The sequence below is a fragment of the Nuphar pumila genome, chromosome 5 (genome assembly GCF_984573655.1).
Source record: "Nuphar pumila chromosome 5, dmNupPumi1.hap1.1, whole genome shotgun sequence".
NCBI lineage: Eukaryota > Viridiplantae > Streptophyta > Magnoliopsida > Nymphaeales > Nymphaeaceae > Nuphar > Nuphar pumila.
Genome location: NC_143253.1, coordinates 122218895 through 122245596, shown reverse-complemented (window position 1 = coordinate 122245596; position 26702 = coordinate 122218895). Strand labels below are relative to the sequence as shown.

The following is a 26702-nucleotide window of genomic DNA, read 5'->3' as shown; positions in this document are numbered from 1 at the left end:
GTTGAAATTTTAATTGAATTGAAGGGGAGCAACCCAGAAATGCTGATTGAGCAAAGGACGAGGATGTTCATGTAGCAAGGCCTCCTGATTTCCCTAGAGGCATTCCTGTGCAGATTTTGGAAACACAGAGTCATGCTAATGGAACTTATTGGGATCTTCAACTAGTGAACCATGCTAGTATTTTGGGAACAACAATCATGGACAATGCGGTGGATGGTGTTGACCTCTAAGAATGAGCTATGCTCAAGGCTCCAGAATTTAAAGAGCATGTGCAGTTTGGAAGTTTAACAGGACTTGCCTATCATCTAGGGGCTGATCAAGGTTTGAGTACTGTCTCTAGAATGTTATTTGCCTAGGATGCATGCTAATGAAGCCCTTCACATCGTTTTTGCAGCTTCTACGCCAACTGCATACTTTTGCAACAGTGATCACTCCCCCACCTCTATGAAGACCAGTCTACCAGGCTTGTAATAAAATTACAAGCAGTGGCACAACTGGTGAATCGGTTCCAGCTCCATGTAGCATTCCTCATGACAGATTTGATCTCAATAATAATGCTATTATTTACTGGTTTGGAATAGCTGGTTCAATTTCCTAACAGCACCAAGCGCTATAGACTGGGCTTGCAAAAGGCTTTAAAATGGTGATCATAGGCAGTTGCTTGTAGAAGGTGCACACAGTCTGTGTTTCATGTCTTGAGGACATGGCGTTCTTGAACGGGGAGGGAATTGTTATGACCCTCACAATAGGGAGCTTATCATGGGTGCCCATAAATGTAAATGGGTATTAGGGATCAATTATTTGTTGAATCAAGTGTAATGAGATCCAACCCATAGGTAGCTAAGTCAGGTTGGAGTCTTAATAAATAATCGCTCTTGTAATTAGACACCATCAAATGTTATGAGATTTCACCCTTGGGTATTTGGAGGCCAGCTTCTCCTCGAAGTGAAGCAAACCTCTCTCCTTTCCACCTCTCTTCCTCTTACCATCTCTCTTCCTTCTCTCTCTTTTCGTTGTTGCGACCATGCTCGAGCTAGGTGTACCACTAAATCATTCAGAATATGTTAGGTACATGTAGGACAGATGATTATTTTTTCAGGTTTTAAGAGTTTATTACTGATTTCATTATGCATGAGCCACTAGTATAGTAGAGAAATGCATGTTTGCATGTCGTCTAGAGCCCCAAATGGAATAAAGGCAACTCATGTGCACAGGACATCATGTATAATTTTTTCTGAAAAGAGGTATTTGTAGGTTAACAAATGAAAGAGGAAAGCTAATGCACGCTTTTCTATGGTATTCAAGATTGAGAGCAAGTTTATGTAAAATATTGATGTAAAAAAAGAGAAAAAGATATACTGTGTACATCAAGAATCACTTTTCCAACAGGAGAATGGCGAGTAGACAACAATCGCTCACAAAAAAGCATGTGTAAATATTTGAAGAAAATAAAAGCATAAAACAACATGAGTAAGTTATAGTTTTTGAAATATGATTGTCAGTTACAATTATGAACTCCCTATTGGTCTATACATTTTTGTCATGCACCTGTACATCAAAATAAAGATTATAATATCAAAGTGAAGAGTAAAAGTTTTGTAACTTCAAGCTTCTGCTGCAGAGAGAGAGAGTTACCAATTACTATGAAGATCAATTACTAATTACAAATATTATTCTCTAGAGCATCTTCAGAAATAAGGAATGCTATTGATTAACAAAAAATTGTAGGTTGCATGCAACTGTAAAAGTATCTCCAACAAGATACTAAGATCAAGACCTTGATATTCTTGATAATAAACTTGGCACATATGCACAATAAGAACACTTTAGAACACTTGTGCACAAAAGCACAACTCACAAAATCTCACAAATGCACAACGGCATAAAAAATATTGGAATCACTTTATTGAGCACTTGGGCTTTGACTCAAAGCCATGAGCAAATACAAAGGGGAGAGCCCCTATTTATAACAACCAAAAGGGGCCTTTGAGGGGCTCCACTCATAGACGTTGGAGGGGTCCAACGTCTATTTGAGTGGGCCCCCCAAGGTACCTTTGTTAAAATGTATCTCCCAAAATCGTTGATGTAAATATAAATATATATACTTATATATTTAGAGATACATATACATATAATATATATATGTACATGTATCTCTTTATATATAAATATATATATTTATATATATTTTATTTTCATGTTTACCCGATAAGGGTATTATTGTAATTTCCCCCTCTTGCGCATATTCCATTTGGAATATGCTGTATTTTTCTTTCTTTTATTTTTGTATTTTTTTTATTCTTTTTATTTTTTGCTTTTCATAAAAGGTGCATTGGGGGCTCCCCAACGACTCCTTTGGGAGCCCCCTTGCACCTCCTCTTTCTTGTATAAATAGGGGTGTTCCCCCCTTGTTTTCTCTAAGCTTGAGAGTCTCAAGCACTCGGTTCCTTCTATAAAATACATGCCATTGTGCATGTTTATTGTTTTTACGCTTTTGCGTATTTGTTCAAGAGTTGTGAGAGTGCCTTCGTGCACATCTTTTTCATATTTTTTGTGCTCGTAGGTGTATTGTCTTTTCATAGACAATTTTACATGGTATCAGAGCAAGGTTGATTATTGAAGATCGTGGGATTCTCCTTTTTTCGAGTGCCTCGAAAAACATGCCTTCCGATCCTTGAAGATTGAAGTGGTGGATCTTTCTTCTCAAATATTTTAGAAGAATCTTGTGCAAAATTTGAGTTGGAAATATTGTGTTGGTACGCTTTTTTCTCTATCTCTCTTCTCTCTAATGGGCGAAAAAGAGTCTCATTTTGCTCTTGGTTTCAAATTAAATGGGTCCAACTATCATGTTTGGGCCGGAAATATGGAGGCTCATATAAAAGGAAAAGGCCTATGGGGATATGTTCTTGGCACAATTCCGGAACCGGAACCCAAGATTACCATAGTAAAAGAAGGCGAAATCAAGATTCTTGAGGGAGAAGAAAGAACCAAAGCTCTTGAAGAATACTCCAAGAAACACGATGAATGGGAAATGAATAATTTCAAGATTCTCTCATGGTTTTTCTCATCCGTAGAAACCAAGATTAATGCCAACATTATTAAATTCAAAAAGGCTTCGGAAGCTTGGCATTATCTTGAAAAAATGTACACCTCAAGGGATCTCTCTCATAAGTATTACCTTCAAAAGAAGGCTATCTCTCTCTCCCAAGGTGAAATGACGATTAGGGAATATTTTGCCGATCTTTCCTCTATTTGGGATGAGCTTGCGATGTTTGAACCAAAATGGAGTGGAGAGGCAATTGAGCTCCATCATAAGCAACTTGAAGAAGATCAGTTCTTCAATTTCTTAAATGGGCTAAGGCCCGAATTTGAGCAAATAAGGTCATCTCTTCTCTCCTCTTTCACTCCCCCTTCTCTTGAAGATGTTCTCACCAAGTTAAGTGGTGAAGAGACTCGTATGAATTTATGTAAACAAGGACCAAATGTCCTTGCGGTCCCTTGTAATATTGAAGAACATAGTGAGGTCAATGCCGTATCAAGACCCGGAAACAATGTAAAAACCTATCGTCCCCCTCATTTTAAATTCCAAAATCAAGGTGAAAATGGTGGTCAAAGAGGAAGAAGGGACTATAGCAAAACTATTTGTCATTTTTGTAAAGAACCGGGACACATCAAACCCGTATGTCCTAAATGGAAGAGACTTCTAGCTATGGCTACCACTGGTGCACCACAGAAGGATGAGGCATCTTCAAGTGGGACCCTTTCTATAAATCAAATAGTGGAAGCCCTTCAACCTCTCCTCAAGGGATCTACCTCCGGTGCGGCCGTATCCACTTCTTCTCCTCCAGGTAAAATCTCTTGGCTTTTGGACTCTGGTGCATCTTTTCATATGTCCCCAAACTTTTTGTCACTTTCCAATTATTTGAAAAACCGTTCCCCATCTTATGTCTCCACTGCTGATGGAACCTCTCTTGAAATTAAAGGAATAGGTAATTTTGAAACTCAAGAGTTTTCTATTCCAAAAATCAGATTTATACCTAAACTTAACTTAAACCTCCTCTCTGTTTCTCAACTCACGGACCATGGCTGTGATATTAAATTCTCTTGTGACAAATGCTTAATACAGGATCGCCAGTCCGGGAAATTGATTGGGGAAGGCTTTAGAAGAGAAGATCTATACTATATGGAATCTCTTCAAGTTCCAAAAGTTTTGTGTAATGTTGCCCGACATAAGGATATAAATGTATGGCACAAAAGACTTGGTCATCCTAATATCACCAAGTTATCATATTTACATTTTGCAAAAGACCTATGTAAAAGCTCTTTTTCTTGTAATGACTGCATTCTCGGAAAAATGCGCAGCTTACCTTTTGAGCAAAGAACTATGTTCTCTTTCAAAACTTTCGAAATTGTTCACTCAGATGTTTGGGGACCCGCACCTGTTGTTTCAAAAGGAGGTTTTTCTTATTATGTAATATTTGTGGATGACTTTTCCCGTTACTCGTGGATATATTTTCTTAAGTTCAAACATGAAGTGTTTTCATGTTTTAAAAATTTTCACTCAATGATTAAGAATCAATTCAATAGCAACATAAAGATTTTTAGAAGTGACTCTGGGGGAGAATATCTCTCCAATCAATTTAAGGTATATCTTGAGGATCACGGTATTATTCACCAAAGGTCTTGTCCTAAAACACCTCAACAGAATGGGTTGGCTGAAAGGAAACATAGACACATTATTGAGACTACTAGGACTCTTCTTATATCTCAAAATATTCCTAAAAACTTTTGGGCCGAAGCAGCCCTTGCTTCTGTTTATTTAATAAATCGTCTACCATCTAGGTTATTAGGTAAAATATCTCCTTTTGAGATATTACATAAGCTTGAACCTGATTATAATAGGTTAAGGGTCTTCGGATGTAAGTGTTTCATACTTACGGATAAGAATGACAAGCTTTCACCCAAGGCTATCCCTTGTGCTTTTCTTGGTTATTCCGAAACTCAAAAAGGGTTTCGTTGTTACGACCTTCGAGAGGATAAGCTATATGTCTCTAGAAATGTAACCTTTTTAGAAAATGAGAGTGGTTTTGAAAAAAATGTTTCTCAACAAGAAAATTTTGATTACTCCTTCTTATTCGACCTGTTATCTAGTAATGATTACATATCCAGTGATGATGATGTACCATTAAACCATGATGAGGAAAATGATGAAGATATTGGTGAACATAATGATCCAGAAAGTAGAATTCCAAGTGAGCCTATTACCTACTCTCGTAGAAACCAAGACACCTTTAGAAGTGCTATTGATCAATATAGTGAGCTTTCCACTCCTCTTGACCATAGAAGATCTGAAAGAAATAGAAGACCTCCAACTCGCTTTGTATCGTTTGATTCTTTTTCACCCCGATATAGGGCTTGTCTTAGTGCTATTCACTCTTATTTCGAACCAAGAAATTTTGCAGAAGCTAAAAAATGTATAGAATGGCAAGAAGCCATGCAAAGTGAACTTAATGCTCTTAAAAGGGCAGAAACTTGGGATTTTCAAACTCTACCTATAGGAAAGAAAACTATAGGTTGTCGATGGGTCTTTAAAGTTAAAACTAAGAGTGATGGTTCTTTAGAAAGGTATAAAGCTCGCTTAGTTGCTAAAGGGTATGGGCAAGAGTATGGAATTGATTACGAAGAAACCTTTGCCCCTGTAGCTCGGATGGTTACCGTTAGGTGTCTTATTACTATTGCATCTATTAAAAATTGGAACATTTTTCAAATGGATGTTAAAAATGCTTTTTTAAATGGTGATCTTAACGAAGAAGTGTATATGGATGCCCCACCAGGCATGATAATTCCTAAGGATAAAGTTCTTCGTCTTCGTAAGGCTCTCTATGGCTTAAAGCAGGCTCCCAAAGCCTGGTATGATAGATTTACCAGTGTAATGTTGGAAAATGGTTTTTCATCGTGTTATACTGACACTGCTTTGTTTACTAGAAAATCTAATGCAGGGATTGTAATTTTATTACTTTACGTTGATGACATGTTAATAACAGGTGATGATGTTCAAGGAGTCAAGGGTATTAAGTCCGTCTTGACTTCAAAATTTGAGATGTCAGACTTAGGTTTTCTGACATATTTTCTTGGAATTGAGGTTGCCTATTCGCAACGTGGTTATTTTTTATCTCAATCTAAACTTGCCTGCGAGATTATTGACAGGTCAGGTATTTCTGATGACAAAGTATGCGAAACTCCTGAAGTTGTGGGAGCAAAAATGAAGATTGACGACGGTGTTCCTCTAACCGATCCTACTCCTTACAGGCAGTTGGTAGGGTCTTTAATGTATCTTAGCACTACTCGACCCGACTTGTCACATGCTATACACATCGCCAATCAGTTTCAGCATGCTCCTACAACCATTCATATGAGTGTTGTGCTTCGCATCATCAGATATTTGAAGGGAACGGTAAATAAAGGAGTATTCCTATCCTCTTCCTCTGAATTGAAATTGCTTGCTTATACTGACTCAGATTGGGGAGGTGACCCTAGTAACCGTCACTCCACCACTGGTTTCTGTGTTTTCTTAGGTGAGTCCTTGATCTCATGGCGATGTAAAAAGCAACAGAAGGTCTCTCTGTCATCCACTGAAGCCGAATATAGAGCCATGACATCTACCACCATGGAAATTGTATGGATTCGAAGTCTTTTGGAAGATATGGGAGTGTTTATCAGAGAACCAACAAAGCTGTGCTGTGACAATAAAAGTGCAATTTATATTGCCAAGAATCACACCTTTCACGAGCGAACAAAGCATATAGAGATGGACTGCCATTATGTCAGAGAAGAATACTTGAAGAAGGTCATTGATCTTCCATACGTGACGTCTGAGTATCAACTTGCTGACTTCTTCACCAAAGCTCTATGTTCGCCCAGATTTCATTTCCTCCTTGGCAAACTTGCGGTTATCACACCGTAAGTTTGAGGGGGGGTGTTAAAATGTATCTCCCAAAATCGTTGATGTAAATATAAATATATATACTTATATATTTAGAGATACATATACATATAATATATATATGTACATGTATCTCTCTATATATAAATATATATATTTATATATATTTTATTTTCATGTTTACCCGATAAGGGTATTATTGTAATTTCCCCCTCTTGCGCATATTCCATTTGGAATATGCTGTATTTTTCTTTCTTTTCTTTTTTTTCTTTTTTTTCTTTTTTTTATTTTTTGCTTTTCATAAAAGGTGCATTGGGGGCTCCCCAACGACTCCTTTGGGAGCCCCCTTGCACCTCCTCTTTCTTGTATAAATAGGGGTGTTCCCCCCTTGTTTTCTCTAAGCTTGAGAGTCTCAAGCACTCGGTTCCTTCTATAAAATACATGCCATTGTGCATGTTTATTGTTTTTATGCTTTTGCGTATTTGTTCAAGAGTTGTGAGAGTGCCTTCGTGCACATCTTTTTCATATTTTTTGTGCTCGTAGGTGTATTGTCTTTTCATAGACAATTTTACAACCTTTTGGTACTTAAAAGAAAAGAAATAAAAAATAAAAGGAAAGAAAAAATAAAATTAAGTTACAATCACATTCATAAAAGTGAATGTGCGTAAAACAGTGGAAAAGACTAAACTACCCCTATGGCTAAACAAATAGAAATATATATTTTATATATATAATAAGTAGATACGTATACATATATATTAATATATGTATATGTATTACCTTATATATATAAAATATATATATTACATTACATGATTAATTACATAATTTAACACCCCCCCTCAAACTTAGGGCAGGATGACCGAGAATTTGCTAAGAAGGAAGTTGAAGCGCGGAGCACACAAAGCTTTAGTGAAAAAATCCGCCAACTGATATTCTGACATGACATATGGAAGGTCAATGACTCCTTTGAGATACGCCTCCCGAACATAGTGACAATCAATCTCTATGTGTTTGGTCCGCTTATGAAAAGTGTGATTCTTAGCAATATAAATCGTACTTTTGTTCTCACAACATAGCTTGGTAGGCCCTTCAATCGTGATCCTCATGTCTTCCAGCAACTGATGAATCCATACAATTTCCATGGTAGCAGTTGTCATGGCACGATATTCGGCTTCAGTTGATGATAGGGACAATTTTTGCTGCTTCTTGCATTTCCATGAAATCAATGAATCTCCTAAGAACACACAAAAACCAGTGATGAAGTGGCGGTTATTTGGGTCACCTCCCCAATCAGAGTCAGTATAAGCAATTAATTTTAAAACAGATGAAGATGATAGAAAAACTCCTTTATTTAGAGTACCCTTAATGTATCTTACAACTCGTAAGATAGCACTCATGTGGACGGATGTTGGTGCATGCTGGAACTGACTTGCAGTATGCACTACATGAGAGATATCTGGTCTGGTAATACTCAGATACATCAACGATCCTACAAGCTGTTTGTAGAGAGTAGGATCGGAGAGAAGAACACCATCATCAATCTTTATTTTAGCTCCTACTATAGCAGGAGTTTCACAAACCTTATCATCTGTAATACCTGACCTGTTAATAATCTCAGATGCAAGTTTAGTTTAAGCTTAGTTTGAGACAAAAAATACCCTTTACGAGAGTATGCTACTTCAATACCCAAAAAATACCCTTTACGAGAGTATGCTACTTCAATACCCAAAAAATAAGTTAGAAATCCCAAGTCAAACATTTCAAACCTATCCTTTAAAATTGTTTTTATGCTTTTAATCTTTTTAGAATCGCTTCCGGTTATAAGCATGTCATCCACATAAAGAAGTAAAATAACAAACCCTACATTGGATTTTCTAACAAACAAAGCAGTATCAATAAAATAGGATGAAAACCCGTTTTCTAACATTACCGAGTTAAACCTATCATACCAAGCCTTAGGGGCTTGTTTCAAACCATAAAGTGTTTTTCGAAGGCGAAACACTTTTCCTTTAGGAGACTCCATTCCAGGAGGAGCATCCATATACACTTCTTCATTTAGATCTCCGTTTAGAAATGCATTCTTAACATCCATTTGATAGATGTTCCACTTGTTGATCGAGGCAACAGTTATAAGACATCTGACGGTGACCATTCGAGCGACCGGGGCAAAGGTTTCTTCATAATCAATCCCATATTCTTGACTATATCCTTTTACAACTAAACGGGCCTTGTATCTCTCGAGGGACCCATCACTCTTAGTCTTAACCTTAAACACCCATCTACACCCTATTGCTTTCTTACCTTTAGGAAGGTCTTGAAATTTTTATGTCTTGGCTCTTCTTAGAGCTTCGAGTTCATTATCCATTGCGACTATCCATTCAGGACATTTTCGTGTTTCTTCGAAGTTTTTAGGTTCTATGTAAAAATGAATGGCGCTTAGACAAGCTCTATGTTTAGGTAAAAAAGACTCATATGAGATGAACCTAGAAGGGGTTTTTCTATGTCTTTCGGTCCTACGAAGGTTTTCCTCACTTTGATGAGCAGTCCCACTAGCATCATCATATCTTTCGAGGGCACTTCTGAAAGTATTTCTATCTCTATGAGTGTAGGTTATGGGATCTCTATGTGGTTCCTCATTGACATGTTGATGAAATGAATAGGACACATGACTGGTTTCATTATCACTTGAGTCATTCTGATTCGACTCATCATCACTAGTTTCATCACCTTCAGTTAATAGATCAAACAAAAAAGAATTGTATACATTCTTGTCATTAGATTCAAATTTTTTGAAACTACTAAGATTTTTCAAAAAGCTTACATTTCTGGAAACATATAGTTTATCATTTTTAATATCATAACATCGAAAACCCTTTTGAGTTTCAGAATAACCAAGAAAGGCACAAGGAATGACCTTGGGGGAGAGTTTGTCATTTTTATCAGTAAGGACAAAACATTTGTATCAAAAAACCCTTAACCTGCTATAATCAAGTTCTTTTTCGTATAATCTTTCAAATGGGGAAACCTTGTTCAAAATTTTTGATGAGAGTCTATTTATGAGATAGACCGATGTAAGGGTTGCCTCAGTCCAAAGTCTTTTCGAAATATTCTGTGAAATGAACAAGGTTCTAGTTGTTTCAATGATATGCCTATGTTTTCATTCAGCCAACCCATTTTGTTGTGAGATTTTTGGATAAGATTTTTGATGAAAAATACTATGACTTTCAAGATAACTTTTGAATTCATTGGAAAGATATTCACCACCGGAGTCGGTTCTAAGAATTTTTAAACATCCATTGAATTGATTTAAAATCATCATATGAAATGTTTTAAAAATTAAAAAAACTTCATGTTTATGTTTAAGAAAATATATCCAACTAAATCAACGTAATCGTCCACAAAGTTAACATAGTATGAGAAACCTCCTTTAGATATCATCGGAGCCGGACCCCATACATCGGAGTGAACAATTTCAAAAGATTTTGTTGTAAACATGGATCTTTGAGTAAAAGGTAGGCTTTTCATTTTTCCAAGAATACATTCATTACATACAAAATTTTCATTACAAAGATGCTAAATAAAAGACAAATAAGAGATTTTAACAACGTTGGGATTCCCCAATCTCTTATGTCATACATGAATATCTTTGTTTTGAACAACATTACAAAATTGGTTCTTGGGAATTTGGAGAAAATCAACATAGTAGAGGTCTCCTCTCCTAGAGCCTTCCCCAATCAACTTTCCGGACTAGCGATCCTGTATCCAACATTTATTAGAAGAGAATTTTATATCGCAACCATAGTCCGAGAGTTGAGAAACCGAAAGTAAATTTAAGTTTAGTTTTTGTATAAGACGAATTTTTGGAATAAAGAAGTCTTGTTTTTCAAAATTGCCCATTCCTTTAATTTCAAGAGGTGTTCCATCCGCCGTTGAGACAAAAGATGAAAGAGAATTTTTAGAAAAATCGAAAAGAGAACAAGCACTTGGAGTCATGTGAAATGATGCATCGGAATCTAAGAGCCAAGTGTCTTATCGAGAGATGAGGAGGAGCCTCCTTTGAGAAGAGGTTATAGAGCATCCACAATTTGTTGAAGGGAAAGAGGCTCATTTGATGAAGAAGGTCGTTCTTCTGGTTGGGATGCCATAGCCACGGCAAGTATTTTCTTCCATTTGGGGCAAATGGGTTTGATATGCCTGGGTTTTTTACAAAAGTGGAAAGTTAATTTGCTATAGTCTCTTTTGCCATATCGATCATTTCCTCATTGACCTTGATTTTTGAAATGAAGAGGTTTGTAGGCCTTCATATTATTCCCGGGTCTTGACACAACATTAACCCCTTCATAATCATTTTGAGAAGAAGGTGTAGCAAGGATGCTAGGATTATTCTTACTAATCCCCATACGGGTTTCCTCACCACTTAGCTTAGTGATTATATCTTCGAGAGAGGGAGATGTGAAGGCAAATAGAAGAGATGACCGAATTTGCTCAAATTCGGGTCTAAGACCATTTAGAAAATTGAAGAATCGATCTTCCTCTAGTTGTTTGTGTCTTAACTCAATTGCTTCTCCACTCCATTTTGGTTCGAGCATAGCAAGCTCGTCCCAAATAGATGATAGTTCGGCAAAATATTCCCGAATAGACAAATCGTTTTGTTGAAGGGTCAATGCTTTCTTTTGGAGGTAATACTTGTGTGATAAATCCCTTGAAGTATACATTTTTTCAAGGTACAACAAAGCTTCGGAGGCCTTTTTGAACTTAATGATGTTGGCGTTGATCTAGGTTTCTACGGACGAAAAAATCCAAGACAAAATCTTGAAGTTCTTCATCTCCCACTCATCATGCTTTTTTGAATAATCTTCTAGGGCTTTTTGTCTATCTTCCCCCTCAAGAATCTTATTATCCCCTTTTTCAATGATTGTAAGTTTGGGTTCGGGTTCCGGTATTGAACCTTGAACGTACCCCCAAAGACCCTTTCCTTTGATATGGGCTTCCATATTGCTGGCCCAAACATGATAGTTTGAACCACTAAGTTTAAAACCAAGAGAGAAGTGTGAGTCTTTTTCACCCATTAGAGAGGGTAGAAGATAAAAAATAACACGTACCTCAAAAGATTTTCAAGTCTTTCTTGATAAAAGAGGCTTCTAAAATATTGCCTGAAGAAGATGATCCACTTCAAACTCCAATAGCTTGAAGGCACATTTTTCGAGGCACTTCAAAAAAGAAGAGATGTACGATTTCCCTTCTTCAACGAGGTGCTGATACCATGTAAAAGTATCTCCATCAAGATACTAAGATCAAGACCTTAATATTCTTGATAATAAACTTGGCACATATGCACAATAAGAACACTTATGCACAAAAGCACAACTCACAAAATCTCACAAATGCACAACGGCATAAAAAATATTGGAATCACTTTATTGAGCACTTGGGCTTTGACTCAAAGCCATGAGCAAATACAAAGGGGAGAGCCCCTATTTATAATAACCAAAAGGGGCCTTGGAGGGGCTCCACTCATAGACGTTGGAGCCCCTCCAATGGTCACAAATGTGACCGTTGGAGGGGCCCAACGTCTATTTGAGTGGGCCCCCCAAGGCACCTTTTGGTACTTAAAAGAAAAGAAATAAAAAATAAAAGAAAAGAAAAAATAAAATTAAGTTACAATCACATTCATAAAAGTGAATGTGCGTAAAACAGTGGAAAAGACTAAACTACCCCTATGGTTAAACAAATAGAAATATATATTATATATATATATATAATAAGTAGATACATATACATATATATTAATATATGTATATGTATTACCTTATATATGTAAAATATATATATTACATTACATGATTAATTACATAATTTAACAGCAACTACCATCATTTTAAACTTCTTAAGTCTGAAACATTAGATAAACTAAGAAATAGAAAAGTTTGAGATAAAACATAACAAGCATATGCTAACCTCATTGATTATTGGGTTGTATACAACACCAACAGTAGGAACCTTTCCTACTGTGAGGCCAATTGATACACAAACAAACGGGAACCTAAACACAAATTCATCATTAGGATAATCATCAAGCAAATTGCAGATTTGAATATATTATCTATTTTTGAGATTTTGGACAAAAACATTCAGGATGCACAACACAAGATCCATAGGATGAAGACTCCATACCCATGAACAAAATTGGTTGTTCCATCAAGAGGGTCAACTATCCAAGTCGGTTGGTCAGTCAGTTCTGCAGCTCCAAGTGATGCAGAAGTTTCTTCACCTATGAACTAGGAGAACAAAAATGATCAATCATAATATCAAGGCTTCAGTGGTTCAATAATAGCATTATACTTTGGTTCATCCAAAAGAAAACATAACCATAGGCCATACCTTATGATCCGGAAAATGTTTTTTGAGATGAATGAATATGAGTTCCTCACAGGCCTTATCAGTTTCCGTAACCAGATCAACCTTCAGTAAGAAAAAGGAACATAAATGAGGCCAAAATCAGTCACTACAATAAGGGAAAAAGAAAAAAAAAACAATAACGTAAGTCCAAAAGGTAGGTGCAAACAATGAAAAACTTGGTATAAGCGGTACAAGAAGCAGTATTTTGTAAAGAGCCAAACGTTTATCAAAGCATTAAACCAGATAAATGATCAAGCTAATAAAATAGCAATTCCCATAGAGGCAAAATTCATTAGAATAGATTAAATTATCCAGATATAGAATCAAGTGTCCTTGCACTTGCAATCTTTTCCAGCAAGAAAAAGTTATAAAAGAACAAAAATTGGAGGACTCCTAAAGCCCAAGATGGTAAAATACTGAAATCCTAGTTACTAGAAATTAGTCGCTACAAATTTGAACACTCGTGTAAACCAATTTTCTAGTTGCAAACTATTCCCATCAAACTTCTTACAGAACTCAACATAAAGGGGCATATCAAATTATAACCCAAAATTTAAGCTGTTGTAAGTCTGTCATACGAGATTCTCAGTTGTAGAATGAAATTGAATTCAAGCAAGGATGCATGCAAAAAATTGTAGTGAAAAAATATCTCATTCTAGAGAAACAAGCCAGCAAATCAAAATAAAAAAAAATAGCAGAAAACTCAAAATGAGAATATCAAGTTATACATAAGTAAAATCACACTGTAAAAAACATAAGCAGCTGTGGATATAATAGCAAACAAAAGCGATTTATCAAAAAACATATTACAAGGAACAATAAAATTTTGATAAGAGAAAAATCCCATTTTGGAGAAATAATTCACATTCAAAGAAGCACTACAAACATGTAAAAGTAGAATAACAAACAACCCAAATCGCAATATTGTTCATTCTCCCAGAATAAATCACTAACAGAGTTACCTGGCCTTTATGCTCCACATGCTTTGATTGGTAAAATCCTTTCCGAATCACCTAAAACGCCACCAATCACCCAATATATAAAGATACCAATCAAAACAATAAGAACCAAAAAAAAAATAATTGGCGGAAACAGAGTATCTCTTACGTCTCCAGCTCCTTTTGCAGCTTCAATAGCCACATCCAAATACTGACCAAATTCATCTTTTTTTATTCGTTCCACCATGCACATCACAAAATAAATCAAAACCAAATCAATTCAATATTAAGCAAAAAAGAAGCTTTCCAAGATTTGAGAAATTATCAATCACAATATATCGAATAAATAAATACCATTCTCCCCCATGAATGGAAAAAACTGAAATTTGTTGCTGTCTAATGAAGGAAGCAGAGAGAGAGAGAGACTACAAACCAACAGTGAACACGAGAGAAGTTCGTTTTTAGAGGGGGAGGGCGTCGCGGAGATTAGGAATTCGCAGAATATTCTGTTTGTGTTCTCAAAAACTTTCGGTGGTATCGGATTCTCCCATGCATTCCGTCCCAATTCGGGGATTCGATCCGTGACCTGTGGCCTCCTCCACCACGAGAAAAGCCTGATGGCCCGACCCCAACCGAATGTAACCCGAGTGGGGGGCACATTAGGGTGGTTGGATGCGCACGCTGGACACGTTTTGTGGGGAAGGGATGGCTCCTTACGGTTGCCCTGTTCAAAGCCGAGTCGGCGTGCCCTGTTCAAAGGCTGGGTGGGTTGGGTCCTACATTGTAGGGAACCGCTCTTGGCAGTGGAAGGATAACAGATCCTGCCCTCTTTCCTCACTTGTTGGGCCTCAACGTGTCCGATTCGGTCCAGATTCTTTCAGATTTGAATCCGAATCAAAATGCAAACAGTAGATCAGAATCTGGATTTGAATCCGAATCAGAATCCAAATCTGAAATACATGAGGTAATACTGGATCTAGAAAAAATAGAACAAAATAATCTTTTTACATGTAAAAATGCATTCAGGATTCTGATTCGAATCAACTTTAGATCCGACTTAAAATGCTGATCCAAATCCAACCTGAATATGAAAGTGATCCAATTGAACAGATCAGAATACAATCGAAATCCAAATTTAGATTATACTTAAAAGGATCCATATATAAAAAACACGTCAGACTTGGATAGAATATCCAATCCGTTTTTAGCCCTACCCGCTTTCCAAGCCTGCCCTCTTATGTGCGAACATCCACCTTTTAAAAACGTCAAAAAAAAAAAAGGTGGTCCAACTCTAAACCGGCAAAATAACGGCACCCAAATTCTCGTGAGAAAAGTTTTTTTTTCTTTCATTTTACATAAGCTAAATGTATAAATAAATTAAAACGCAACTAATAAGATATTTAAAACAATGCAAATACGATATTTTTGAACGCTTTAAAATGTTAAGCATTGGCTCGCAAGGTTTGGGATGAACCGACCTGAAATTAACCTAGCCCATTTATTAACAGGCTATGGTTTCAGGCTTTCAGCTGAGTTCTTAATGGGTCCTTGTTAAAAAAAAAAAATCAAGTGTCGAAGTAATTTAAGTTTTTTTAAATAATTTTTTAAACAATTTTTTAAACATAATTTTTCATGTTCCAAACCTTCAGCCATATGAAAAAGAGAGGTTCGTTTGATTTTTTTTTTTTTGGTTATGAAAAGATGGGATCCATCCCGTTTTAAAGAAAACGGATCCATTCCTGCGTTGATCCCAACCGTCCAACCAATGGTCATCTGTCAGATGGCCAGGATGGATCTCATCATATGTCATATGATGGGATCATCAATGCTGTTCGATCTGAATTGGCCGATTCAGATGAAATCGGCCCCTATCAGATTCAAAAGGGGCCGATTCAAGTCATGTTAATTTATTTTTTAAGCAGATAAAGATTTTTAGTATTTTTAAAATAACCCATTTGGTTAAATGACACGTGTCATCTGATGGTAAAAAGTTGTCAATTCACAAAACGATTTGATTCGATTCTTAGTTATTTTCTAAGAAACCAATTCACCTAGTGAATCGTGCTATGCTCTAAAAAGAATTTGTGGTAGCTATGGATCGAACCGATCCAGATCCCGATCATCATATACAGGAGAATAACGGGTCGGATCATTGACAGGTTTTCTGGCTTTTGACCCCCAAACCCGACGCACACTCTCCACCGTTTCAAGTGTTTGAGGGGCGTTTTGCCTATCATCCCGTTCCGTTCTTCCCTGACGGAACCGCGGCCTCCCGAGGCCCCATCCCCTTTCCCGTTCTGTCCTGAGACAGACAAGAAGAGAGCTGCAGCCTTTCCGCCATCTCTTTCCACCCATTCATCCAACCCCAATCTCTCTCTCTCTCTCTCTCTCAAAAGCATCAGACCAGATTGAGGTTGAGAGGTGTTTGTTGCTATTGAATCAAAATCATGGCGTTGCTGTTGCTTTCTCTCGACGGAAGTGCGTATTCTGATGCCTGCGATAAGTCTCGATATTCTTTCCTCTCTTATTTATGAGCTCTGCTTTTGCTATCAAACTTAACACAATCGCTTTCAGCTTTCTCCACCATCGATTTTCACGCACACACGCTCAATGGCTTTATCTGGTTGTTTTTGTGGAGTATGAAATCGGAAACGCCAGAGGGTTGTTGATTATTGATTGTGTTTCAAGCCTTAACAGGCCATGTATGATGCGCTTTCCCCTCGCTGATCTGAGCATCCGACGAAAATCCGATCCCCAATTCCGGCGGCGACCGGAAGCCGCGGCTGATTTCGTTCGAGATCGAGGCGCGTTTCGTCGAAGTACCTGATGAGTATTCTCGCGCATCTCGCCTATGCGGTGCAGACCTACCACGTCCCAACTTGGGCATCAGCGGTTGCCGGAACCTTTGTGGTCCTCACGCTCTCGCTTTCTATTTTCCTTGTGTTCGAGCACCTCTCTGCGTATAAGAATCCCGAGGTTTTTGCGCTCGCTGGGCTTCGATTGATGCTGGTTTTTTTATTTTAGTGGTGACGATGAAGATCCTGACTTGTGTCTCTCTCTGTATATGGTGTTGTTTCTGCAGGAGCAAAAATTTCTCATTGGTGTTATACTGATGGTTCCGTGTTATTCTATTGAGTCGGTAAATTCATCCCCAAGCCCTTTACTTCCCACCTCTCCCCTTTCCTCACATAAGTTTGTAATTCAGAAGGCCTTCGTTTCATGTTGAACTGCGACGCTTTTGACAACTTTTATTGCACAACATGTACATTGCAGTAGGAATTAATGGTTGTAGCTCAACGCATATGTGTTAGGTATTACTCCATATCATAGTTTGAAAACCCGGTGATTTGTGACTCAACTCAGCTGGTGGCCTAGCTGCGTTAGTCCAGCGGGTCGAATGAATTTCCTTAACTACTGATTTATATATAGTGGTGGTAAAAACATGTACAAATAGAAAAAAATGGACATGATGGTGGGAATGTTCGTGACTTCAAAAGATCAACATTTAACTAACGATCAACGTTTAGGGGTGTTTCTATTATCTAAGCATTAGAGAGTGAAAACTGGATTTGGTTTCGTGATATTTACAAGTTAATTAGTATACCAGGCATCACAATCAACTAATAACTACTATGCGGTATCTAAGTTCACCACCTGTGAGAGGTGGCGTACTTGGTAGAGTGATGAGGGGGGATGTTTCCTGTGTTGACTCTTTCTTTTTAAACGCTTCTTGAGATCCCCCAATGATAAAGTGTTACGATGAGCTAGGACCAACTTGTTGAAGAACATAGCTTAAATGAGGAGTTTGTCTTAAAGCATATATATGCTTAGTTTATGGATTATAAAGATTGGCATGAATTACCTCCACTGGGTATCCATTTTGATCTCACAATATCTTCCTCTTGAATATTGTTGGAGCCCTTAGTGTGGCTATGTGTCCATGGTTAGTTATTGGCGGTCGATCCCTAGACCTTATTGCCTATGCTTCCATTTTGATGTTCATAATTAAAGCACAATTCACAATTTTCATTATATGAAAGCTTTGAAAGAAAAAGTGGCAAGAAGTGTGAAATAAGTGAACCGACATCATTAACTTAGTTGCATTTATTACACAACCTCTAGGGAATATTGTATGTGTAGATTTTCTTCCATAACTATCTAGATTTCATAGTTTCCATCAATGGATCACACTTATTACAGCTAAAATATGCTCCTTGAATCATTTGACTTGTTTGTTTTAGAAACATATATTTGTTTTCTTTTCATTCTCAAAAGTGGGTTTAATGTGAAGATGAGTACACACATTCTATCTTTTCTTTCTGATGTTGTAGTCGGTACCCTGCCTTCCAAAGAAAGAATTCTCTCATGTTGCTGCAAATGACATCAAATTAATATGATATTGCTTAAGAAACAAATTCTTCGTGATTCTGGTTACATCAATGGTTCTCTGTGCCACATCTTTTATTTGATCACCTATTTATTGTTTCCATTATTTTGAATGAATAACATTGCGTGAAACATGTAATATTTTCTTCTCTTCTGCAGTTTATATCACTGGTGGATCCATCCATAAGTGTTGATATTGAGATCTTGCGAGATTGCTATGAGGCCCTAGCAATGTATTGCTTTGGGAGATACCTTGTTGCGTGTTTGGGTATGTATTTTATACCTTTCAGATCTTTCATGTTTAAAGTTGGTCCTCCATCTGTATCTTGATTTTCATAAGTGTTGCATCTTATTCTATTGTCTTCATCTTGGCAATTTTTGGCTTTGACATTCTTACCTTATTATGAACAAGAAATAGTGACATGGTTGCTGTAGTAGCCTAATAAGTCCAATTTTCATCTTGTAATTCTATTGGTTTTTTTAGTTCTTTCGGTCATCAATTGACTTGAAGTGATGAGAATGCTTCAGAGTTCAGACTCGTTCTACAAATATAACACTATTTTCATGTCCAAGTTTTATCTTGCCTTTGTTTGTTTCAGGCGGTGAAGAAAGGACCATTCAGTTTATGAAGAGTCAAGGGCGCCTTAGTACAAAAGCACCTTTGTTAGAGCAGAGCCATGAAAAGGGAATCGTAAAACACCCTTTCCCAATGAAATATTTCTTAAAACCATGGAAACTAGGTCAATGGTTTTATCAAGTCATCAAGTTTGGAATCGTCCAATATGTATGCAAACTTTCATTCTTTGCTACATCCTTTTTCCTCTTCTGAGCCTGCTATCATATAGCATCTTTCATGTCTATCAATTTCAGTTTTTTCCAGTTCATATCTTTTACTGTGGTTAATTAGGAGTGCCTCTTGTTTATTTCAGATGATAATAAAGTCATTTTCTGCTATTTTAGCCGTGGTTTTAGAAGCATTTGGAGTCTATTGTGAAGGAGAATTTAACTTGCGATGTGGGTAAGAAAGTATATGTCAAATAATTACCTGAAATTACCAAATCTGGTTTTCGCTTTCCTGAAGATTTTGTCCTTTAGGTCTTTTCATTCCTTTGATTTTCCTTGTTCTGTGTTATTGTGAATTATTCCTTTGATATTCCTTGTTGTTTATCTTTGTGAACTTGTTTGAGTTTTATGATTTAACTGTTATGTCTTGTTGAGTCCTACCTTTTTGGCTTTTCATTATGTTATTTGATGGAATTTATGCCCATTACTTTGACAAATTTGGTTGGTTATACAAGTACTGATTCATGAGATTATTTGCTCTTTTCGTATGGAGATTCCTGTGGAATACAAGTGTATGACTCTAATTGACTGAATGAAGACTAAGGGGTATATATACCCCCCAGCTTGCCTATAATATATATATATATATATATATATATATATATATATATATATATATATATATATATATATACATGTATCAATCTATGTATGTTTGTGTATAAGGCAACTTATCAAAACTATAGAGAAAAGTTTGCATTTGGTTTTTGTCTAGACAATTGATCAGCTAAACATAAGGAGAAAAGCCATCCTAGATGTATCTATTGGAATTATTTGAGACACTTATAAATGGTTTTAAGTTTACGTATGGAGTAAGATTGAGCTGCATCAAGGATCTATGTTGTACTATTAAATAAAGCAACCACAATGTCTAGAAGACATCCCATGATGCTTGTGTTCAGCAGATTATATAGTGCTTATTAACTAGATTAAAGAATATGAAACCAAAAAATTATGGAAGAAAATTTTTTATGCTTAAAGGCTTACTAATTAATTAGATAAAAAACATAATTTATTGAATGTATTTTGGTGTAAGTTTTATGCAACCTATTTTAAAGATGTATTTTTGCAAAAATGGTTTGTGAAAGTCGAACACCAAATGATAAAAACCGGCTCACACTAAGGTGAGATCCAGGTCAAACTGAGGGAATGGTTTTGAGAAACTTTGTATTCCAAGCAAATGAATGCTTTATTGCCTAAAAAGAAAAATTACAAATTAACTAAGAATGTAAAAAGGGAATTATCAAAGACTTATTACAACCCAAATGCTGAAAATAAATTAATTACAAGTTTTGAATGTGGCCTTGAGGCCCTACGTAACTACAAAAAATTGAAAAAGAAAATAACAAAAGAAATTGGAGATTTGTTTTTGCTCCTTCACGGGAGATCCAAATCCACTTCAGCATACTGCACCCCGTATATGGCAACCACCTACAAAAAGTGAACACACAAACACGAAAATGCAAAATACTATGCTAAAAGGGATTAAAAAACTAAACTACAAATCTGTCCTGTGCAATTTCAGAAAAACCTGTCAGAATCAGTTTCGGGAAAATCACAGAACAATATAGCAAATGAATTCGGTTCTTGCTGAAAATTTGCAAGAAGAATCTTAACACATGTAGGAACCATATCCAATTTAAATTGAAAAATTCCGTGCGAAACTCTCGAAACAGTTAAATGAACAGGAAATTACAGAAATAGGAAATTGCTCAAAAATTTTCTGACAGCTTCTCGTATCCGACTGTGACAGTATATCAAACTGAATTTAAAATGGATGAAAATTTCAAAATTGAAACTAGATTCATCTAGGAATCCAATCCATTTTACGGATTCAAATTCGGAGTCCGAAAGCTTCAGATATCCTAAAAACAAAATGCAACAGAAATATAAAAGGAAACAGAACAACACTAATAGAGTTTTCTGGACAAGTTGTCTGAAAATTTCGTGAAACGGAATCAGATCTTGATGAAATTTTTCAGAATGAAAATAGACTCATTCAAGAATTTGATCCAATTTACGGATCTCAATTTGGATTCCGAAAACTCAACTTATACTAAAAATAAAATCTGACAGAAAATTGAAATGAAACAAAAATTTAGAATTATCGATTTTCACACTTTGATTAAATTGATTCAAAGAATAAACGAATCGAATTTCCAGCAAGATAATCTACTTTCTAATCTAACTAATTACAAAATACAATCAAAGAAACAAGAAATGAAATGCAAAAACTAGATCTACGATTGTAGAATGAAATAATCAATGGCTACAATTGGATTTGTGCCAATTGAGCATGGATCATCATTCTCTTTTTATGATTTTTCTAAAAAAATGAAATGAAAAATCAGATCAAACACGGATCAATTGATTTAATCTGATCTAATAAAGAAAAGAACAAAAAGAATGCTGAAAATACAGAAATTAACTAAATCTAAATGAGAAGATCAATCGGTGGCTTGGAAAAATATCAATTGATTCTTCTTCTTTTTGGATTTTTGAATTAAGAATTCAAATCAAAGAAGAACAAATTCAAAGCATGATTTGAAAATTACAGAATTCTAATTTGCTAAAATGAAATCTAAAAGAAGAATGAATAAAAGAACAAAATACAATTGCAAATCAATTACCGATTTGGAGATTGAACTTGCGCCAATTCCAAAAACGTCAATTGATGTATATTTTTGGATTTTCAAACTAAAAATCAGATCAAGAACAAGAATAAGAATGAAAAGTAAAGAATTAACTTGCAGCAAATCAAAGAAACAAAAATCGAAAATGAAAAATCAAAAGAGAAACATGCAAATGCATGATTTAGAGGTAGAGAAGAGAGCGAACTCACCGGATTTTCGATCTGGCAACTCCATTGGCTTTGGTTGAGAGAAAGAGTGATCATCACCGCTTGAAACATGCAGCCTAACCTCTGGAATGGATCTCCATGCTTAGATCCATGATAAAAATAGAAGAGGGAGAATAAAGGAAGAAGAAGAGAATTAGACGATTTGCATGGAAAGAAGAAGAGGGAAAAGAAGAAGAGGGCTAGGCATGAAATGGGGTGGAGACCCCTTTCACGCCACCCTTTGAGTGGTATTTAAAGTGGCTAATTAGGTTTAGTTGAAATTTACAAATTTAATTCAAGATTATTGCCTATTTCAAAACACTACCTAATTAAACTAAAAATTGTAAAAAAAAAGTGGCGTCATTTCAAGTAGGTTTTCTTTTTTTGAGATTTTAACTTTTGGATTTGGGTTTGATGCTTGCTGATCACATTTACATTGGATCCATAATCCAATTAACGTGATTTGGACTAGATTGCGATCCGATTTGTCTCGAGATTCGCTCCAAAACCGTAAAACGGCGATAATTTTCTCGTTTTAACTCCAAATTTCACAAGATTCTAACTGTAGCCCCTTGATTCCTGAAATATCATAAACATGGAATGTAAAACAATAAAAGACACATAAATGCATGATTTTTATGCTAATCATGAATGCATTATCATGCTTTATCATATTTCTAATCACAAGGATAGTGCAAGATATCATGGTTGATATAGAAAAGCCTGCAATCCTTTAGCAATTAGATAAGGTACCTTGGATCATTTATGCAACAAGATGACAAGTTTGGTAAGGAAATCACACATTGGTTTTCTGCTGGGTGGTTGAAGTGGGAACAAGCTAGTGGTTGTATGTGTAATAAACCTGTATCCATAATTAAATGGATGTGCTAAGACGTGTCCCATTATTGGTTTTAGGCAACATGCCATTGCAATTTTGCAATATAAGAACGTGCAACTATTATGAAAATGATGATGAATTATTCTTATCACGATTTTGCTTAAACTTGTTGCATTCTAGGTCTGCATGGAGTACCTACTACAAATTTTGCACAACTTGGAATTTCAATTTACCGTATCATTGCCATTTTTTTTTTGTTTCTTGTTCTCTTTATCATCAAATTCTCTATAAAATGGTAAATGTTCATTTTATTGAATTAGTATATCTTATGGGATTCTTGTAGTTGTATTTGTTAATGTTGGTTGCCTTTTATTTATTTTGCAGGTATATTTATATGGCAGTTGTTCTCAATTTCAGCCAATCCTGGGCACTTTATTGTTTAGTTCAATTCTATACTGTGACAAAGGATGAATTGGCACATATAAAACCTTTGCCGAAGTTCCTAATGTTCAAATCAATCGTATTTTTGACATGGTGGCAGGGTGTGGCAATTGCAATTCTTTATGCTTTAGGTTTATTCAAAAGTCCCATTGCCCAAAGCTTGCAATTCAAGTCTAGCGTTCAGGACTTCATCATATGCATAGAGGTAACATATAATACTTCTCCCAGTGGAAATTAAAATGCAGGATACTTTAGTTTTCTGTTGCATAAATGTTGCATAAAAGCATAGTAATAAAAATGATTGTTAACGGTTGAGATTTCTTTACTATGAGGAGGGATGTTAGGTACCATTTTTTTGTAATGCTAACAATGCTTGTTAATCTATATTATTGCTATGTTCTTCATTTTGTCTATACTATCAACCTTTTATAAGCTTCATCTTAAACCAGAAAGATTCAGCTAGATTTGATATCTCAAATACTTATTGAAGTTGTATGTTCGGGTAGTCTGTTTGAATTTGATTTGCTTCACAAAAGTTTGGAAAACCACATGAAAACCTTCTGTCAGGTATGATATTTTTTGGGGGTTCAAAATGTGTTTCGAGTGTTGCTGGGTGCTTTTTGTGAACATAATACACATTAGACATAGTACCTAGTACATAGAAACATACATTTGTATGCCCACGCCCATGCACACACACACACATGCTACTCAAATTGTGCTTCAATCGCACTTGTTGATTCACTGTGTTAAAAAACCCTGATTTGTTGTAGTGACTCTTAGTCCATGTAAGCCACAGTAGGGGACAGTTATTTTTAATCATTGCTTCTGCAACCACTGGGTCAAGTCTGTAATTAATTTGTAAAACTTTTGGACTTTAAGATGATGGGCATCAGTAGGAATTTCCGTTGCTTTCTGTACTCATATTAGTTTCATAATGACTCCTGTGCTTGTTGATGATACTGATTATATCTAACAGCCTAATGTTCATCAGTACAGATGGGTCTTGCTTCAATCATTCACCTTTATGTATACCCTGCTAAGCCATATGCATTGATGGGTGACCGTTGTTCTGCAAGTATTTCTGTGCTTGGTGACTATGCAGATTTAGATTGCCCATTAGATCCTGATGAGGTCAAGGATAGCGAGCGCCCTACAAAGTTACGACTGCCCCAGCCTGATATTGACACAAAAGGTGGAATGACATTGAAAGAAAGTGTTCGAGATGTTGTGCTCGGTGGCGGTGAATGTGTAAGTGTTGCTTGGCCTTAGAGACAAACCTCTCCAAAGAGTAATCTTTTGTGCTTAGATTGCGTGTTATTTGTTAATGCTATCTGGTTTTGGCTTTGGCTTGTTTAGATTGTGAATGATGTCAAGTTCACAGTGACCCATGCTGTGGAGCCTGTGGAGAAGGGACTTACAAGGATCAATGAAAAACTTCACAAGATCTCCCAAAATATAAAGAGGATTGAGAGAGACAAGAGGAGCAAGGGTGATAGCTGTGTTGGGTCATCATCGCCAACTAGGAGAGTTATCCGTGGTATAGATGATCCTCTTCTCAATGGAAGCGTCAGTGACAGTAGTGTTTCAAGGAGCAGAAAACAACGCAGAACATCTGGGTACACCAGTGCAGAGAGTGGTGGGGAAAGCAGTGATCACAGTCATGGCGGATATTTTATTCGAGGAAGGAGATGGGTCACAAGTGATTAGACATGCAGCTATAAGTGTGTAGTAACAGAATGTAAATGTGACCATGAGCGGCATCCACACCTAAGCTGACTTTCTGGGTGATGAAATCTTTCATGCAAGGGGCTCATCTTCTAAGCAACTTCTGCAAAGAACGACAAGATGAAGCAGTTTGAGGGGACATGGAAGGCATAGCTTGTTCGCTATTGGTCAGATTTTGATGCCATGTAAAAATTACGCTGGTTTGATTATTTTTTCAGATGAATGCAGTATCGGTTACTCAATTCAGATCCCTTGTTTCGTTTTTTCATTGACAGTTTAGCTTGAGGCCAAACACAAAAGCACCGTGTTTGTTAGCAGATAGCAGTTGCACTGCTGCTCAATATGATAGTATTATCATCAAATCATCGATGACCACCACCCTACATTTTGCCCTTTTTCTGATCATGATCGTCTTCAGTGCATCATTATGCTTATCATGGTCATCATCTACTCTCTTCGCCTACACCTCATCAATTTGGTGCCCTAGTTGGGGTAGGCCACTTGGTGTCATGGTGCCTATTTTGAGATACTCATTTCAAGAATTATTTGATGTTCATCAAGAGGTAAAAGAGGAACAATGGTACTCTCTCTCTCTCTCTCTCTCTCTCTCTCTCTCTCTCTCTCTCTCTCTCTCTTTTGTGCCCCACTTCATGCCGACGGCAAGCCTTTAATCCTTCAAAGACAACAAAGAGATCAATAGACAGCAACCTGCTTTGGTCTTTAGTTTTAGGGCTTCTAGTTTTCCTCTAATACTTGCTAGCACTACAAGAAAAACATTAATTAGCGATGAAAATTTGTGATAGAAATAATCTATCGCAAATATGTGATGGATTACTTAGAGAAAACTAGTCGTCCCTAAAATCGAAATTAGTTGTGAAATTAGCAATGCAAAAAATCTGTCTCAAAATTTGTCGCTAGTCAATGATGGATTAGCGATGGAACAATTCTGTGTCAAACTCCATCGCTAATTAACGATGGATTAGCGATGAAATTTTTTTGTCTCAAACTTAATCGCAACTTTGCGACAGATGAGCGATAGAATTTTTTCGTCCCTAATTAGCGATGGATTTTGAGACAGAATTTGTTCGTCGCTACTTTTTGATGTGAAATGGCTCATCTAGGGTGCAAAATTCTCTTCATGTTCTCTCTCTCTCCCCTCTTCCGTCGATCAACCTCCCTCACTCAATCCCCCTTTGTCGCCTCCCATCCTTCGAGCAGACGTTGGCGATCGAAGCCGTCTGCCACCCCTCCGAACACCACCATTGTCTCCTTCTTCCCTGCTACCACCGACGACCATCGACCGTCGGCCACCCCCTCTTCGATCATTGCCATCTCCCCTTGTTC

General features: G+C 36.6%; 2 protein-coding genes across 3 annotated transcripts in view; one reads left to right on the top strand and one right to left on the bottom strand.

Annotated features, from left to right (window-relative positions):
* Positions 1-14709, bottom strand: part of LOC149838452 (inositol monophosphatase 3-like) — a 35387-nt gene extending 20678 nt beyond the window's left edge. Inside the window, exons 1-6 of one of the 2 annotated variants that reach the window (XM_090007697.1) lie at positions 14638-14709; positions 14453-14508; positions 14308-14358; positions 13328-13408; positions 13121-13224; positions 12905-12989 (exon numbers count right to left, since the gene is read on the bottom strand). In XM_090007697.1, coding sequence (XP_089863823.1) covers positions 12905-12989; positions 13121-13224; positions 13328-13408; positions 14308-14358; positions 14453-14508; positions 14638-14650 — 390 coding nt within the window. In that variant the 5' untranslated portion in view covers positions 14651-14709. Of the gene's footprint in view, positions 1-12904; positions 12990-13120; positions 13225-13327; positions 13409-14307; positions 14359-14452; positions 14531-14637 lie in introns of those variants that run through there. The other variant, XM_090007696.1, reaches the window with a different exon arrangement.
* Positions 14710-16577: 1868 nt separating this feature from the next.
* Positions 16578-25717, top strand: LAZ1 (organic solute transporter ostalpha protein (DUF300)). The gene is made up of 9 exons (XM_090007695.1): positions 16578-16761; positions 16981-17259; positions 17366-17422; positions 18829-18937; positions 19269-19453; positions 19599-19687; positions 23574-23835; positions 24630-24881; positions 24990-25717. Exons 2-9 carry the CDS (start codon positions 17110-17112, stop codon positions 25338-25340), a joined length of 1455 nt encoding a protein of 484 aa, XP_089863821.1. The 5' UTR covers positions 16578-16761; positions 16981-17109; the 3' UTR covers positions 25341-25717.
* Positions 25718-26702: the final 985 nt, after the last annotated feature.